The 18,746-nt window shown below is 40.6% G+C and overlaps 2 protein-coding genes across 17 annotated transcripts in view; both read left to right on the top strand.

The window, feature by feature from the left end:
• Nucleotides 1-2,207, top strand: part of sorbs2a (sorbin and SH3 domain containing 2a) — a 64,210-nt gene extending 62,003 nt beyond the window's left edge. For all 15 annotated transcript variants that reach the window (XM_086295271.1, XM_086295269.1, XM_086295281.1 and 12 more), the window contains one exon: nt 607-2,207. In XM_086295271.1, coding sequence (XP_086151397.1) covers nt 607-668 — 62 coding nt within the window. In that variant the 3' untranslated portion in view covers nt 669-2,207. The remainder of the gene's footprint in view (nt 1-606) is intronic.
• A 3,997-nt stretch (nt 2,208-6,204) lies between these two features.
• Nucleotides 6,205-18,230, top strand: LOC147327579 (PDZ and LIM domain protein 3-like). Of its 2 annotated transcripts, none has more exons than XM_086295287.1 (7): nt 6,205-6,322; nt 12,684-12,835; nt 13,260-13,344; nt 13,441-13,628; nt 15,308-15,435; nt 16,127-16,238; nt 17,731-18,230. In XM_086295287.1, the coding sequence occupies exons 2-7, from the start codon at nt 12,768-12,770 to the stop codon at nt 17,918-17,920; spliced, it is 771 nt and encodes a 256-aa protein (XP_086151413.1). In that variant the 5' UTR covers nt 6,205-6,322; nt 12,684-12,767; the 3' UTR covers nt 17,921-18,230. The 2 variants fall into 2 exon arrangements, with proteins under 2 accessions (XP_086151413.1, XP_086151412.1); XM_086295286.1 differs by lacking the exon at nt 6,205-6,322 and adding an exon at nt 6,403-6,680.
• The last annotated feature ends 516 nt before the right edge of the window (nt 18,231-18,746 follow it).

Below are 18,746 nucleotides of genomic sequence, written 5' to 3'. Positions count from 1 at the left end.
AACTCTGTCCACCACTGTATATATCAAAAAAATCGATATAATTTTATAGATACTCACAAAAATCACAGAATTTACCTCAAGGACCTTTTACACTTTATACAGTGCATTTTGTGCTTTTGTTTGTTATTTTTTCCTGTTGTGTTTGTGCTGGTTTCTAGCTTTTTAACCATTACTAATGTATGAGTTAAAGGTTTAGTCAGTTACAATGGACCGAATGGACCATGAAATTAATGTGATTTGAGAACACCAACTTTGGACCCCCTCCTTAATTTAATGTCTAAAGTCAGGGTGTAAAGACAAACACGACCTAAAACCTTCTAAAAAATAGAGGAAAACTAAAGCATAAAAATGTAGAAAAACTAGACACACCACTAGATGTCAGTGTGGCTTCAGCACTGACTGGGGGAGAAGACAAAACAACCATATCCCTCACAGCTGAGCACAGATTAAGTGTCATTTCTTTGTTTTTCAAAAATGAAACCTGCTTAAATGTTGGTGTAGTTCTGAATCTCCACAGTTGGCAGATTTCTAGACTACAGCTGACATTTGTGCCATAGTCGTGTTTCAGCCCTGACAGTTTCCTTTCATTGTTCTGTGTTTGTGAAGGGACCTCTCGAAGGAGCAAGTTGTTTGGAACCTTCCCAGGAAACTACGTGAAGCAGCTATAATGATTCCAAACTCCCGCTGACCCCGCCCCTTTCTATGACCCGTTCATCGCCCTCCTCAGCACAGCACCCGCAGGACATCAACAAAGACCTGCAGCACACGTTTGTGTTTGCGTGTATGTGTGTGGCTTGTCAGCTTCACACAGACAAAATACTTAGCTCTAACTAGCCATCTTTAATGGAAGACTTCTATAAAGTAATAACGCATTTTTTAAACTTATCTTTTTACCCTTATTTTTCTATTATGGAGAACCGAAGATTTGTGCTGCACCCAGTGACCTTTGACTTTTGACAATAACGGAAGTATATCTGCAGTGATGCTTTCCTTTCTTTTTCAGTTGTTTAAGGACATTAAGATCACCAAGAATACCTTTTTTTTTTCTCCAGTAACTCAAAATTTAAATCACTTATAGTTAACTTCAGTGTTTATTTACAGATGTCTCCACAAAGATTTAGTGCAGAGAGTGTTAAAGGAAAGCAGTATTGTGTCAGAGGCCAGATGTGTTTTGGCAAATTAGGAGCCAACGTGTTGCATCATCATGCCAGGTAAAAGGATGGTTCAGCAAATGTTTTTTTGTTTTACTTTGGGGGATATTATTTAATAAAATGAACAATAAGTTTAAATACTGCAGACGTGAAGAAAAACACTATCACAGACTTAGCTCCAGATTAGTAAACACGTTGTTGCTGTTCAGTTATTTTCACGTTAGAATTGAAGCACTTTTACTGAACTTGATCACAAACAATCTCTTTGGTTTCTTTTTTTAACCTCACTTCAGATTTTACACAGCAGAGGTCATTTTGACTGCGCCTGGCTTCGGGGGAGAGGAGTGTGTTGAAAGTGTATGCAGAAAGGTTACTGACCTTTTTTAGGTATTATATTTATTAGAAGACGAAGGCTGGTCTCACTGTGTTATACGATGATTTTTAGAAAGAACGGAGCACCACATTGTTTTTTTTGGGATTTTTTTTAAGCATATTTTAACAGTACCTAACTTACATTTGAATGATTGTTATTTTATGGTCATCATTATTCAAAGTCCAGGTTCTGAGTGATTACAGAAAAACAAAAACACAATGGTTAATGGGCTAAAAAGAACTTACTGTTGTTTTATGATGAATTTATTTAAGTCAGATACAGGACGGGAATTTTGAAAACCTTTGGAAATCACAGAACTGCTGTTGGATCTTTTATAGCTGTTGTCAGAGTGAGTGGGTAGTGTGTCATTACTCATGTTTGTACTGTTGTGAAATGATTGGCAATTTCCATCTTAGCGTGTCGTTCTCAGTAACTGATCTCTGTTTTGTTTTCTTCACAAAGAATGGACACTGACAACAAAACGATGTAAAAGCACCTTAAAATATTTTATCATTCACTGTCCTTCACGTCACTCTCTGTCATTCACCATTTCAGCCGGCGTGAGTTCACTGTGTGCGAGTGTGAGCGTGTCGTGTTTTTGTAAGCCTTTTTTTGTTTTTGTATGTGAGCTGTAAAATGGCCAACATCCACTTGCTTTATAAAGTCGGCTTTTTCTCATCCACCATCACGTTTGGTTTCCTCTTTCTTTCCATTTCGCATCATCAGTGGTGCTAACCCGCATTCTTCTGAGAACGTCTCGTGTAGCCGGGCTCGTAGGATTTTCTTTGCTCCAGTTCGTCGTTTTTACGTTGGTGGGGTATTTAAAGTGAATTTACTGTAGGTAGACCGAGTAGAGTTGGTGATCGCTGCCTTAAATCCAGCTCACTAATTTAATAGCCATGTATATGTAAACCTGTGATGCAAAAACAAAAAGAATAATTTATGCATATGTAGTTTAGAAAGTGTATGAAAGTGTGCAGAGAACATACAAAGTGTTCAGTGTTTAAACGTTAGGCCCTCTGCCTGCCTTTGATACGAGCGTAAGAACAAATTCGAAGCAAGGAGATGAATTTGATTGCTGATATGTTTATACGTGTATGAAGGTGTAAATCTTATGTTATTCATGTTATTATTGAACTCAATGCACACTCTTGGACCTGAGTATTTCTTGTAGGACTTGTTGGATGATTTTAAGGGGCTGTATTGCTAATAAAATCCAGCTGGTAGATCAAATATTCCAACAATTTTTTTTCTTTCAGCTCAACAGAAAAAGATTATGTCATCCACCTGAAATGAAAATCTCAGGTGCCATAGGCAGAAATCTAGAAATCCCTGGCATAAATCCTCTCCTACCAGAAGGTCACAGGACACACGCGTGAATTAATGTTCACTTTTGACGTCAAGCAGAATTTAAAAACTGCAAAGCGGTTTGCATCGGTATTGGACTGAACAGAGTGAAAAGTTCTGGGTATACAACCTACACAGATGTTCTTAGGTGCTCACATTAAGCATAGGTTGAAAGCTGATTGATAGAAATGTGGGCTGGAATACGAAAGCGAGTAACGTCAGAATTCAGCATGAAGGGTTTTTCCCCCTTCATTAAAACGTAAAACATCAAAAGAGCAGCACGAAAAGCAAAGGAAGCACCTGCAGAGAACAACCGTTTAAACCGTTTTTAACACTTGGTTTCACTTCACTACTAAGAAGGTCTTTGTCTATTATTACTTCAGCCCTATTCTCAGTAGACGCTAAGCTAAAGGACCAACAGACCGATTGTCATGGACACCGCCCCCTGGTGACAGTAAACTGCTACAACGTATACACGACTACTGGAAACTACCAATGTATAACCGGTGAAAAGCCCTGTGGTTGGAGAAATCTTGTGTCGGATGCTTTTTCTTTTGTTTTTTAAACCAGAAAACAGAGCCCAGAGTAGCTGGAGGCGGGTCGCTCCCTCTCAGACTTGAATTATTTTATTGTTGCCTGCCCTAGCTAAGGTAGGACATATAATTTAGATGGACACGAGTACCTACTAATTAGTGCTAGCTGACTAAAAACACAAATTTTGTAGACTGGAACTCAAAGCAGGGCACGTAATTCCATTCCCTGCAACCAGGCAAGTGTTTGTGGTGTCAGTGCCACAAAAAGAATTCAAACATCCATTTCAGTCCAGTTGACTTCAGGTCAGTGTTGGTCAAGTTACTTGAAAAAAGTAATCAGTAACTAATTACTTATTACTTCCTCAAAAAAGTAATCCCGTTACTTTACTGATTACTTATTTTCAAAAGTAATTAATTACTTAGTTACTTTTTAAAAACACGATTTACAACCTGAATAGGTGATAAAGCGATAGATCTTTCAGCCCAATTCTACTTTTTCTGCATAATCCATCATACAAAATGTAATCAAATGGAAAAGTCTCTTTTTAAAGCTTGTTTTATCAGTTTTAATCTTTTAACTTTATGCATCAAGCAAAAATTTAATTATATGCAACATTCTCTGACTTGAATAAATTAGTTTAACATTTAAACCTATTTTCTGCACATTCCAGCACATAAAATAAAAAAAATTTTGTGTTTACACTCAGTCTTTCAAATAGATGCAAGTAAAACACAGCAGAAAATAAATAAAGTCAAAGACTCAGCGGTCCTGTTGCTCTATTTTCACCTGTAAAGCAGGACTGCGGTAGGCGGAGGTTTACCCTGGTGCAGGTGTGCCGCGGTCAGTGGAAGAATCCGCGAGTTTCTCTGTGAGTTTCCCATTACGTCGTAGCTACTCGGTGCTTGCTTGGAAGTTTTGGGGTTTTTTCGCTGTAAAAAGAAGTTTTCTTCCCACGCACAACGGACGCTAATGTTTTTGTCACTTTTTATGGAATCAAACTCAAAGTAAGGTCAGTACTTCCACGCTTTAAACGCTACACGCTCATACTCTCTCCCACAATCGATATGTGATCCATTGTTGATCTGCACACAGCTGTTGTCACTAAAGGCGCACTCGCTTATGTCACTGTCATGAGACATTCTCGCAAAAAATCACTGTTTTAGTAACGCAGTAACGCAGCGTTCCTACGGGAAAGTAACGGTAATCTAATTACCGTTTTTGCAATAGTAATCCCTTACTTTACTCGTTTCTTGAAAAAAGTAATCGGATTACAGTAACGCGTTACTGCCCATCTCTGCTTCAGGTGACGTAAAATCACTGAACTGAATCCCCAACCCCAGAGGCAATCTTTTAATACAGGAGTTGACAGAGATTGACTCTCTTTTGGAGCCAGTAGAGGAAACCAATCTGCAGTAAAAGGCGGTCGTGTGCCAATAAGAAGGCAGCTGCATGTTCAAGTAAACCATCTCAGTATTTTGGCTCTCAGCTACAAGGACATTTCTTTCTTCTTACAAACAAAACTTTTGCAAAAGGTCACAAATTCTTTGCGAAGAAGCAAAGAAACAGCAGTTGGTGTCTGTGAGTGTGGAAGGTCCGCTTCAGTCCAAGCGATGTAAATTTCACCATCAGGAGGGGAACGTGTGCCCTGCAGTTTGTCACGACACTCTGGCTACAATCCACCATATGCACGGCTCCTCTAGGCAGACTTGAAAACAAGAATAAATAAAGGATAAATAAGGAGAGCTCTTTCAGTGGGTCTGCAAACAAGCAGAGTCCTGGTTTCAGTCACGTTCAACAGCGCTAGATTAGATTAGATTAGATTAGATAGAACTTTATTAATCCCTCAGGTGGGTTCCTCTGGGAAATTCGATTTCCAAAAAAGCACAGCACCGACAGAAGTTACAGAGTTACTGTGTTGCTATTGGTGGATTTTGAAGCTTCATCACACATTGAACCAGTAGAGCAGTCCTGATCTATGTTGCATTAAACTTGCATGACATATATAACTGTTCCATTCCTCAGGTAAAGCAAGGTAAACATAAAGTTCATATAATGCCTATATGCTTATGTACTTGAACGCTACACGTGTGCTAAATATGGTTTTGGTGTTACAGAGAATGGATGCCTAGATCTGTACTCTTACTGTTACGGCCTGTTAATTCTGTCCAGAGAGAAAGAAATGTGGAAACACAAGTGATTCCATGTCATGGCAACCACAGAAACAAACCATGAATCTGATCCACGCTGAAATACTGCAAGTGGGAAAGGGTTTTCAAGGCCGAAGGCGGAGTTTGTGGTGTGGATTCATAATGGCACATTTACATGATGAAGCCGCTCCCTGCTCAGCCTAAATGGCTATCACTGTTGACACAGATTAGTATGCCTTACTCACAGGCATGGACCATTTGATGTTTTTATTTATTTTTTATTTTAACTTATTAATAGTACTACACAGATATGAAAGGGGAGCAAAGAAAATTCTGTATTGGCTGAAAAATAAATTCCTGAGATCACAAAGAGCGAATTCAGATTTTGGCCTAGAAGAAGTCTTTAAAGACATGAAAAATGGCTCAGTTTAATAGAGTAGACAAAGCCCGGTTTCTGCTGTAAACACAATAAAAAATAAAAAAAACTTCAAGTCAGAGCTGGATTGTTATCAAGCTCGGCTAGGAGTGAGAGTCCTGGGTCCCTTCCAAATCAATAGTGACTGGAATGTGCCTGTGAGACCTCCAAGGCCTCAGAGAGAAGCTTTGCCTTCAGACCAAATAAGGGCAGGAGCAGCAAGACCCATCAACCAGAGCAAGAGGAGGCCAGCCAGACCTCGAGCTGCCCAGGGATGAGAAGCATTAGTGGGGGCTGGCTTCTGACAGAAGCTGGTTTACATCTTCAGTCTGTGTGTGGACACGAGTTCATTTAGGTAAGCAGTTACTGAGTACTGTAAAAGAAGCAACGAGACACGCTCAAACAGAATTAGTACAGACAGACTTGAGAGTCAGTTCCCAAAATCTGACCAATTACCTCACTCACGGGGCGGGAGCTGTCCATCCTCCTCCCCCTGACCCCCTCACTTGGTTCAAAATCTCCATCACTTTGATATTCCACTGCTCTTTAACTGTGATCCCCACAGTGTGCAGTTTACTGTCTGTGCTGCTGTCAAAACAGCAGGGAGACTTTAAAGGGTCATGCCACTTAACGTGGTGCTGGATGGGCCGGCCCCCTGGGGCTTTCGTCTGACAGGAGGAAAGGACTTCAACCAGCCCCTGACCATCTCCAGGGTGAGTGAGTGAGTGAGTGGCATAATGTCTGCATTATAAGAACAGAAGCAAAGTGATATCAGTTTGCCAGTTTTTTAAGTAGTTCTTTAAATCATTTTTTTCTTTTCCCAGTGCATTTTTCAAATAGCTTGAGGGTAAACATTGTGCTTCCAGACGATTCATTCTAGAAACATTCTGGTGTGGTATGAAGCTTGCACCTGTGCCGCAGTAAATGCAAGAGGCTTAGATACAAATAGCAGCTTGCATTGTTATCCAACATATGTGCACACACGCACACGAATACACACACAAACACGGATGTCTCATTGAGTAAATTTTGAAGCATGGAAAATATTTCCAAAATCATACTCTAATCCCGCTGCCTGTGTGAATAATCACCAACTTAAATCCGATGATCTAAACAAATGTTTGGACAAACCTGTGTGAACCTCCTCACGTTACAGGACGAACAGACAGTGCCGACGCTGGAGTGATGAGCGCAGCATTATGAAATGTCTGTTAGAACAGTGCAGCTGTTGAGAAGAAAGTACACCAACTTTGGATCAGCTTACAGCATCAGGCAGCTCGTCATCCTCAACAGCACAGAGAGAGATAAAAGATGAGAGAAGAAACAAAAATAACTCGCAAATACAAAAAAAAAATTCCAACTAGATTAAGTCATTTGGACATGTGAATGACTGACTGTAGGTGGACTTGGAAGATAAGAAAATGGAGAAACTCTTATCTGTATGGGGTCATCGGTGATGAAAACGATAATTTCCTGGAAGAAATTAGGTATTTCCTGTTGACACGAAGTACTAACAAGGGAATCCTCACAGATACCAATAATGATGTTGTAAATTTAGCACAAATTAAATGGTACAGTTCACATTCTCTGTTTCTGAAAATATGTTAAATATGTTCATGTATTTTGTAGGCCAAAGCTGGATAAGAAGATAAATACTGTAGATAAGTGACTGGGTGTTGTTGTTAGTTTAGTACAAATATGATAACAGATAGTCTTTCATATCTCAAACCTCACTGACTCTTTATGTTGCTGTCCTTAAGTCACCAGGTTCTAGTCTAATTGTATAAATTTTATATTATTGTTTTTGTGGTTTGCGTGTGTGAGAGTGCAAATAGCATTCTAATAAGTAAGTTTTGGGAGTGCAGGTAAACTTAGAGAGTCCAACTATCTGTTTCGCTTCAGAACGCTAAGCTAGGCTATGCTAACCAGTGGCTCCTATTGTCTCATTTTTAAAGGAAAATTCAGGTAATTTTCAAACCTATTTATATCTTCTAATTTGGGGGACCTAAATGTTTTTTGACCTAAATAATTTTTGACCAAAATGTTTGTACTTTCTAAAATAGAGCAAGAAACCAACGACCGTCAAGCACGCTAATCCCACTTAGCAAAGATCTGTGTGAATGTAAAAGCTTGTTTTTGCCACCAGCAAACTTAGACTGTTATTCTGAAGCGCCAGTCAAAGCTATCATAAAATGTTTTTTCATTCATTTATGGAATCATATCTACAACTTCAGAAAAGTGGTGTAGCACCTAGCTTACTAATGCTTGGGCAGGAAACCTCGCTGCCACTCTTTCACACACTAGCAAAATTTTTAACAGTACCAAGTAGTTCAATAAACTTCAATAAAACCCTCCAACATCTAAAACAGAAGCCATTAGATGTAGATGGTAGAAATTGCTTTCCAGTATGTAATTTATATTTTAAAAAGGATTATATTAACTATTTTGTTTTTTTAGAGCTAGCTAACTTTTGCTGCCAAAATCTAACCTAATCATACCGTCAAAAGCAAAGTCTCAACAGATGTCCTAAACGGGATGTGAACTTATTCCTTATGGGTGAAAAATCTGTCATTTTTGTTGTAGTCTCTGTAAAATGGTGACTTCCTGTCAGCTTTTAGTGTAACTTCAGATGTTTTCAGTTCCATTCTCACAGGCATATAAAATAAAGTGTCCAGCCATGCTCAGCTCAATGAATTTGATCATAATACGGTGACTACTTTAAAGTCTTCAACTTTAAGCATTATTCCAAAGTGGAAGCATTTAGGAAACACAGCAATGCCAGCCACGTAAGTTGCTGAGCGGGGATGAAAGTGGTGCTTAGGAGATGCTCTGCGAACTGCACAACTGCAGACGTTCATGGGGTGTAACATGTAGGTAATCCAATATTTTTTGAGCATAGCCTGTGAGTAAGAAAACCAGTCTCTGTTACTTTGATGAGGATTATTTCTAAATGAGATTACATCGTCCCTTGTAGTTGGAAGTTTTAGCGTTTTTGTTCCATATTGGTCAAAATCAAAACTTTTTTTTTTTAGCTTTTTAATAATTCAGACTCCACAAACCTAATAAACACATAAGAATTTCAAAGGATGCACACAGTTAACAGACATTTATATTGGCTACTGCTCCAAATAACTGTTTTGATCACTGCAAAATACAAAAGTTAGGATTTTGACGATGAGCACTGCTTTCTCCATCTGTGTTACAACTTGCCTGTGGGCTGAATCCCCAGAGTCAGCCAGAGATGGAGATCAGTAATCCTGTTATGTATGATGGGGTTATGTGAATCTATATTTAGAGAGGGACCTCAGGAAATACTGACCAAAAGCAATTTTAGCTCACAAACCACCAGCTCTTTCCAGTAAACTCACACCTGTTGTGTTAGTGGACACTCAGAGGCCTGTATGAGCACAGTGATGAAAGAAGGCTGAGATTGAAGAGAGAGGGGAAGCGGAAACGATATGAGATCAGTAATATGAGAAGCTGTATCCTCAAATGCATTTGTAACAGAGACAACTGTTAAAAAAACCAAACCCCAAAACAAACTATGATTAAAAAAAATGGCTACAGGGCAGATTAAAAAGCTGCTACTTCAGTGAACCCACAAGATTTATTTGAGAGCACAAGTGATTCGACTCGCTCCGTTCAATGCCATTTTTGGTTAGGAACATCCTCCCCTTCATGAGCCGTTGGTGTTCCCAGCTGGTGAAAGTAAACACAAGTGATAATCATCTTTTTCTTCAGCACACAGGGGCTGTAAAGTGGGCGCCGCTCTAGATTTACCCATGAAGATCTGCATCTCTGTGTGATGTCTCCATGAGGGGTGTAAAGCACATGGATTCAATTGCCTAACATGCATTACGTGTCTCTGCAGGATCTCTGTGAGAGAACTACTCCCATGATGTCATTACTTTGGCTTAATTTTTAAGACTACAACTGTATATGCTTATCAGAGTCCAGCGGTCCAAACAGGCAGAAAAAAAAAAAAGAAGATTGCAGCTGACAAGAAGGCTGAGGTACTCCTTCACAACGAGCTTCAACCTGTCACATTCCCAGTCTTGCTACTTGCATCCCCTATTTTATCCCGGACTCTTAAGAAAATAGTTTTAGAGCAAGCAAGGGAGGTAAAAAGAGAAGAGAGAGGCAGGACGGAAGAAAAGCAGAAAGAAAAGGCAGGCAGGTGGTTGTAATTTAAACAAAGACAAACGTTTGACATGACAGCTGAACTCCGAGGAAGCAAAAGAATGTAATTAAAGAAAAAAATAAAAGCATGGCTGTGTACCTACTCGATCCAGACATGAGAGCAGCGAGACAAAGTCTGACAGCGCTCTCAAACAAATGCTCCACTGTAAATTACCGCTCCCTCTTTTGGAAGCATGAGACATCCCCTCACCACTTTTATCCGCTGTTATTTATAGGCAGATGACCTAATTTAAGTTTCACCGTAACATCTCAGTGTAGCTCAGTCTGCAATGTCCAGTAATGCAATATGACTGAGCACAGGTCGTGCCCTGTGTGGCGCAAGTGGACATTTTGGGTACTGTTTGATGTTGCCTCGGGAGAGGTGAGCTGTGACCCTGGTGGCTTTCTGGCAGTTCTTGCTCTTTTTTCCAGTCACTTCCTGACCATCAGAATACATATTACCATCTGGACGCTGTCACTCGGTGTTTACTTTGGCTCCATGACAGGAGAGTTTACACACATGCATACCAACCAGAGCAACGTCTCTCTGTTAGCAGCTACTGTGGAGAGTGCACGAGCTGCTGAATTTATAGATTTAGCTCATCAATGGTCTGAATTGTGTTTTGAATTTGTGTGTGTGTGTGGGGGGGGGAGGTTATAAAGCTTTGATCCAAGCAGGGGAACAGAAACAAGGGGCCCAGCCCCTGAGTACTGTATTAAAAGATGACGTGCCAGTGATGGAGAACAGACTTTTCACAGCACTGCAACATCTGGACGTACTGGACTGTATAAAGGCAATGTACAGAGGGAATCCAAGTCAAGGGCAGAGTTTCTGTTTAATAAAGCTAAAGCTTCAATCCATGTAAGAATCTTGACCATACAGTAGAAATGAGATCACCGGAATATGTTGGGGTTTTGTTTTATTTTTTTACTCAAGTCTTTGTGTGTAAGCATGTATAAGTTTAAGCATATTATGTATTTGCTCGTTCGTGTAAGGTGTTGTTGAAAAGAACTGCATTTGGACTCTATTGAAGCTGGATTTAAATGCTCAAACATGCCAAGTTTTCTGTTTTTGAGAAAAGAACACTTTGTTATGATTGTTAGCAAACTATGATACAACAAACAGGAAATAGTTTTAATACAGACGTAAATATCGTGCTCATTTTCCACTCCCTCTATTGATAATGATACTAATTCAGGCTGCTTCAACCTTTTCCGCTGCATAACTTGGTCTTCTGGTCCCAAACTTTTCCCATGACCCCACCAGCTACAGCCGTACATCCCTGAATTCGTCGAGGGCATGTTTTTGTTTGTCACTGAAACTGAGAGGAATAAACTGATATGAAAATTTAGTTAAATCGTAGGACGAAAAGCAAATGAAGACAGCTGCTGCTGAAATTAAAAGTTGGACGTTGGACAGACTAATTAGGAATTAGCTAATGAATGGTGTGTCTTAGTAAAGTGTGTAACTCCCATAATTTTCAGAAATAGTTGCTCGGTGAAAAACTTGTTGTGTTTCTTAAAGATCCCCCATTCAGTGTTCCCAGGGAACACTGTCTAGGAACTGAAACAGGCCATAGAATATGCTTGTTAAAGTATCCTTTGTCCTACATGGAGCTGTTTGCATTATTACTGACCGCCACAGTAAAATGAAAGCACACCCAGTTTAAAATTTATCTGGACTTACAATTGGATAAATACACCCTCAGATGAACTGTGTCTGTGAAGTACACCTGTATTGCTTAAGAGGATAAGTAGCAGCCATGAGCTACTGATCAAATTCACCAGATTAACTGATCATCAGCAAATTTTGGGAGTTTGCTTGCCTGGAGCATTCAGGTGCCAATCAATCCGGAGAGGGTTATAAGGCAATTTCTAAAGTCCATCATTCTACAGGGAAACGTTATTTACAAGTCAAAAACATTTAAGGCAGCTGCTAATCCTCACAGGAGTAATCTTGCCCCAAGGTTGGGCCATGCATCTTCAGAGAAACACTAAAATTACCAACAACTACATCCTAGACTCTACAGGCCTTAGTTGGGACAGCAAATATTGAAGTTCATGGCAGTACGTATAGAAAAGTCCTGTATGGCTTATTTGGAAGAGTTACTAGGAGAAAGCCTCTTATCTCTACAAAGGCTAAGTGCTACTTTCAGTAAAAACCAAACACAGCATAGCAGCACAAACACTTTGTACCAACAGTCAAGCACGGTGGTGGAAGGGTGAGGATTTGGGCTAACCTTCAGTGAACTGAATGGGTTCTCTCCGTGTACTCTGACTTCTCGCCACAGTCCAGAGACATGCAGTCAGTGGGGTTAGGTTAATTGGTGATCTGTCACTGTGTGAACCCTGTGGCAAATTGCCGACCTGTCCATGGAGTACCCTGCCTCTCACCCTATGCCAGCTGGAATAGGCTACAGCAACCCCACGACCCTGATAAGGACAAGCTGAAGAGAATGGATGGATATTTGTTTTTCCTTTTTTTTTTGTTATCCACTTGTCTATGATGCTCGCCTTGTTTGTTGACTCCCATCCAGATCACTCCTGGCAGTAAGGCATCTGCTGCCAACCTGTGCCCTGGTGATGTCATCCTGGCTATTGAGGGAGTCCCAGCAACAAACATGCTGCATTGTGAAGCTCAGAACAAGATAAAGGAATCCACTCATCAGCTCTGTCTCACCATTGAAAGGTTGCGGGAGTATACACATGCTCACAAACCTTTTTTTGGATCATTCAGCTTTTGATTCAAGTTAAATTTGAAGTTGGATTTTTTGGTGTTAGCTATTTCACAGGTGTTCGCTTTACTATAAAGGTATAAATCCATGACTAATGTATCCACATTCTGTAATACAGATTGTTACTGCAATTATTTTGTGTGTTGACCCCTTAATTTTAATAATAATATCCACTGCTACTACAAAAAAAGCTGTGGGAAAAAATGTGGAAGAAATATGTAGCCTGTGGTACTTAAGGAAAGACATAAATCTAAGGTCAGTTTAGATGTTTTATGTGCCAGGATTAGGCTCACATGTGCGCACAAGCTTCAAAAACAGGCATTTAACAGTCAGTTCATCGTGGTGAACTTCTGACCAGGATCTGCCTTTAAATTCCAGAAACGAATCAAGACTGTGGACTCCACGTGCCATGGAGGACGGGAGAGCTCACCCATTTAAAATAAACCTGGAAGCAGAGCAGCAGGTCTGTGAGACTGTATGTTTAGTAGCTATGATGCCTTAAATCTTTGTATCTTGTTACTGCTTCAGTAGTGTCCTTGCTTCCTTCTTCTCCTACCAGGAATATAAACCAATTGGCACAGCTCACAATAGAAGAGCTCAGCCATTTGTGGCAGCAGCGAACATTGATGACAAGCGCCAGGTAGTCAGCACATCCTACAACACGCCTATAGGCCTCTACTCCAGTGGCAACATCCAGGATGCTATGGAGGGCCAGATCCGAGGCTTGGTCCAGCACAAGCCTGAGAGGTGATCAGTGCAAATAATCATTAGTTTGTCTAAAAGCACCACATTACACAAACTAAGTGCTAAAAACCTGTTGCTTAGAAATACTTTTCCATCAGTCATTGTGTTGGTATGTTTAGAAATATAAAGGTGCGTAAGTGTAAAGCCTAATGGTTCACACACACAGAAAAATGTTAGCACGACAGCATGCCACACTGTGCCACCAACACATTACATCAACAGGAAACTTATGCAATGAAGCTCCCAGCGCACAGTTTCAGTGCTTGATGTTAATGTACAAGGAGATTTGGAGGTCTGCAGCTATTGAGTGAGCAGAGCATTGGTGACTTTTATGCACTACCTCAGCACTTGGCAACCCTGCTCTGTAACTTTGGGGTCTGCCACTTTGCAGTTAGGGTTACTAAATGCTCCCACTTTGCAATGATATCACTTACACTTAATTTTGGAAGAAATTCCATGTACTAAATTGTTGCAAGTGCATAGCTGGCATCTTATTACACTACTATGCTTGAATTCAGCGAGCTCTTTAGTACAACTGATTCTTTATTGGTGCTTTATTTTATACACCTGTGGTTGAAAGCACCTGAATCCAAAGCCTAACAGGTGCACAATACTTTCACAATACTTTTGTACACATTATATACTCCACTTAACCAACTAATGTAAAGCTGTTCTGCGTCACTTGCCCTGTGTGTCTACTTTGCCACAGCAAACATAAGTGGAAATTCTTACATGAGCTTAAATGAAATGAGTACACATACTGATTCTCTGGAGTAGTTTTTGCCTTGTGGCTTTTAGTCTCACTTTACAAAGGCCTTCTTCCTCTGCGAAGGACATCATTGCATCGTTGTAATTATACACAGCAAATAGCTGTTTACTCTTCTATTAAGTATGTGGGAAGCTTTTAAGATTGTGCGTGTGTGTGTTTATGGTTGAAAATAACTGAGCTGACCTAAGAATATTTAACCAAATAACTGATTAACTAATTACTTTCCTCTGGAGCCTCTCTTATGGCAACTCTCTTTATTTGGGTGATAAGGATCCAGCAATACAACAACAGGAATGAATAATAACCACTGTAGATCCTACAGAGCTACTATTGCACCAATTGTTTTTGCCCGTTTTACATAACTCACCTCCAGAATCACCCGTCCAGTGAGTCACACAGATGTGCTACAGCATGTTAGCCTTCAGCCTTCCCATGCAGTCATATGGATTCCATTAGCTTGTTTGATGTACGGTGTCTTAGGGAATATAGGAAAGAATCTCTTTGTGGCTCAACCACAACTTCTGAATAGGTCACATCCGACCAAAGCCACTCACTCATGCATTACTTCTGCACTGATTTAGACGAGCACTGCAGCACATTATCAGTACACTGGAAGGGATCATTGTTTATTAAACCATAATTATGGTTAAATTACAGCTCAAATTGTACGTTAATCAAATCCGTGTGATTATTTTTGTCTCGCATCCATTTTCTCCTTGTAAGGCTGACCCATCATGCTGCGTGATCGTCACCTGGTTACGCACATTTGTTGCACACACTAGACACCAACTTTAAAGCGTGATGGGTGAAACTTTCATTGGGTTTTTTTTGTCAGAATTATAAGAAAACTCCTGTATTGCAGTTAGTAGAATTTGATGGGGTTTTTCTGTGTGTGTCTCGATGCACTGCTCAGTCCCAGAGCTCTAACCAGCATTGAGGATTCTGACGTTTACCGGATGTTACAGAAAGACCAGGAGGATCCCCAGGAGCCTCGGCAGTCTGGCTCCTTCAAAGCCCTCCAGGAATTTATTGACAGTGATGGTGAGCTCTCTCCTAAATTATGCATCTCTTCCTCAAAAAATCAATTCATAAATCATTCATAATTCTTCCCACTTTTTCAGTCTTCACCTGGTTGTAGTGACACTGACAGGCAGTAGTTTTGTCATCAAACACTTTTCAGTTCACGAGATGCTGTTTTTTCACATAAAGTTGCCGTTTTAAACCTTTTTTTTTTCAGCTTTCCCCCTGTAAGAAAAATAAAGAACAAATTTGAAGGTTTCATATCTTTTTCAACCCTGGTTGGAAGAAGGGCTCAGGGATTGATCTAAAAACCCTTTGGCTTAAAGTCATAGCTGAAATTACATGTTGATGACTTACCTGTGGCATTAATACATTTTCAATAAATTACACTGTGATTTACTTGGACAAAAAGGACTGAAAGTAAGTAGATCATTTATGCAATACTGTGACAATGTCTCATATCACACCCTATTAAAGCTCCACAGTGTGTGTCATTCTCCTTATTTTTGGAGTATTATTAATACAAAAGCACTTTTCCACGTGTTTCCTTTGTTAGCAGAATACGTATAATATGCTGAAAAACAAAAAACAGAAACCCAAAATGAATGATCATTCATGCCGCTTTGTCCCCGTCTCGTGGTTTTTCTTTTCATGTGTGTGTTATGATCACGCAGGGTTTTTGTGTTGAGTGGTTTCTTTCTAATGTGATCAGGCACTCGCCCCATTGTGACCAGGACAGTAAAAGCGCCCACAACCAAACCAACTACGCCCACAGGAAACCTGCAGAAACTGCCTGTCTGTGACAAGTGTGGGAATGGGATTGTGTGAGTAAAAATAGAACGACTCATCTGCGATTTACATTAAGACCATCTATGCAGAAACAGCACAGTTCAGCGCAGTACACCCAGAGGCTCTAGCATCGTTTGAAGATCGCAGAAACTGCATAAATTATATGCGCTCACCTGCTACCTCATTAGGTACACCTGTTCACCTCATTGTTAATGCAAAAATCTAATCAGCCTAATAATGCACTGAGTGGCAGTAACACAGTGCTGAAGTGAAAACTGAGCATCAGAATGGGGACGAAAGGAAAGTTAAGTGACTCTGAATGAGGCATGGTTGTTGGTGCCAAACAGGCTGGTCTCAGTAGTTCAGAAACTGCTGACATACTGGGATTTTTCCCCTCACAACCACCTCTAGGGATTACGGAGAATGGTCTAAAAAAGAGAAAATATCGAGCGAGCGGCAGTTCTCTCTGTGAAAATTCCTCGTTGACGTCAAAGGTCAGAGAAGAACGGCCAGACTGCTTTAAGCTAATACGAAGGCAACAGTAACTCAGTGCAACCAAGTTATGCAGAATAGCATACGTGACCGTGCAACACGTCGAACCTTGAAGCAGATGGATTGGAGCAGCAGAGGACCACACCGGGTACCACTTCTATTAGCTAAGAACAGGAAACTAAAGCTGCAGTTTACATGGGCTCAGCAAAACTGGACCACAGGAGATTGGAGAAATGATGCCTGGCCCGAGTCTCAATTTCTGCTTCAACATTTGGATGGCAGGATCAGAATTTGTTATAAACATGCAATTAATGGATCCATCCTTCCTTGTACAAACAGTTCAGGCTCCTGGTATGGGGGATGTGTTCTTGGCACACTTTCAGCCCACCAGTACTGGCTCAGCGTCATTTAAATCGCACAGCCAAACCATCAAAAACTGAATTCTTGAATGTGTCAGTAAGTTCACTGCACTCATATGGCCTCCACCATCATCAGAGATTGCTAATATAGATGTGCAGCACCTGTCTGATGGACCGAAACCTCTGAGAAATGCTTCCAAAACCTTGTTGAATCTGTACCAAAGAGAATTCAGACAGTTCTGAAGGAAAAAAGGGATCCAATTCTGTACGAGCAAGGTGTACCTAATAAAGTGGCCACTGAATGTCAGCTAGAAACACAAATGTCTTACATTTTGAAACTCAATACATTATCAAAAGCTTCTGGGACTGGGGGAAAGAGAAGTCTGTTAAACCTGTGTGTTTTTAGATGGGCAGCAGAGGGCGACTTTTCTGGTTGCAAAAACACAAGTCGCATTGAGGTTGCACTGCAGGAAAACAAGTGTTCCAGTTATTTGGGTTTGTGTCCATCTATTGTCTTTACACTTGGAGCCTGTTTAGAGTACATCTACCAGTGTTTCTAACCTATAAACAGTTAGCACAGCAGTAACTGGGTTCTATGCTTTATCGTGAAGCTGTACCACTTTTTAAGTGCCGTATATTCTGTGCTCCTGACATCAGTTTGTTTTTGATGCTTCAGTGGGACAGTGGTGAAAGCTCGGGACAAATATCGTCACCCTGGTTGCTTTGTGTGCTCTGACTGTGATGTCAACCTGAAACAGAAGGGCTATTTCTTTGTGGAGGGACAGCTGTACTGTGAGATCCACGCTCGTGCCAGAATGAGACCAGCGGAGGGACACGACCTCGTCACAACATTTCCCTCTGTATAGAACCCTGCCTCCCTTATATGAGCACAGACACATAAAATCTAGGAAGCCCTTCTATTCCTTACATATGTGTTCATGTGTTCGTCTGCACTTTGGTGCTGTGTGTAATAATATTTCAGTAAGAATACACTCTTCACTCTTACTGATATGATGTATTTTCTAGGCAATAATGTAAACACCTGGTTGCTTAGAGAGTCCAGCGAAACCACAATCTGTCTTTCCAATAAAGGCCTCTGCTCATAATGTTAAAGGTCTCTGTATGTGTAGCCTTAATAACAACAACAACATGGCTAAATTACGTCCTCAACATGTCTTGAAGTTCTCCAGAGGCCTGGTAATGAAATAAACATTTGATTCAGGTGTGTTGGCCCAGTGTGACATCTAAAACCTGCAGGACACCGGCCCTCGAGGCCTAGAGTTCCCCACCCCTGCTCTAACAGATCCAGCTCTGTTTATGCATAGTTTAAGCAAGAGGTGTCGGACTCCAGGCCTCGAGGGCCGGTGTCCTGCAGGTTTTAGATGTCACACTGGGTGAGCACACCTGAATCAAATGATTAGTTCATTACCAGGCCTCTGGAGAACTTCAAGACATGTTGAGGAGGTAATTTAGCCATTTGAATCAGCTGTGTTGGATCGAGGACATATCTAAAACCTGCAGGACATCAGCCCTCGAGGCCTGGAGTTCGACACCTGTGGTTTAAGCTAACAGATGTTAGCAAATTAAAACGATGAATGTATTTGTTAAAATTCAACATGTACAAACTCATTAAATCTCTGGCATGGTTGTATGCCCATCATTGGTGTGAAATATCCACCTGCTTCATATTTG

The sequence above is a fragment of the Aulonocara sp. 'chitande type north' Nkhata Bay genome, linkage group LG6, assembly GCF_057382095.1.
Source record: "Aulonocara sp. 'chitande type north' Nkhata Bay isolate Kocher_YH1m ecotype deep benthic linkage group LG6, A_spYH_male_GT1.1, whole genome shotgun sequence".
NCBI classification, from domain to species: Eukaryota; Metazoa; Chordata; class Actinopteri; order Cichliformes; family Cichlidae; genus Aulonocara; species Aulonocara sp. 'chitande type north' Nkhata Bay.
The sequence above is the reverse complement of the archived record's forward strand: the minus strand, read 5'-3'. Positions and strand labels throughout refer to the sequence as shown.

Coding starts and splice junctions, on each gene's coding strand:
- LOC147327579 (XM_086295286.1), top strand. CDS start 6,588: ATGCCACTTAACGTGGTGCTGGATGGGCCGGCCCCCTGGGGCTTTCGT. Junction 15,436..16,126: donor GGAATTTATTGACAGTGATG/GTGAGCTCTCTC, acceptor TAATGTGATCAG/GCACTCGCCCCATTGTGACC. Junction 16,239..17,730: donor AAGTGTGGGAATGGGATTGT/GTGAGTAAAAAT, acceptor TTGATGCTTCAG/TGGGACAGTGGTGAAAGCTC.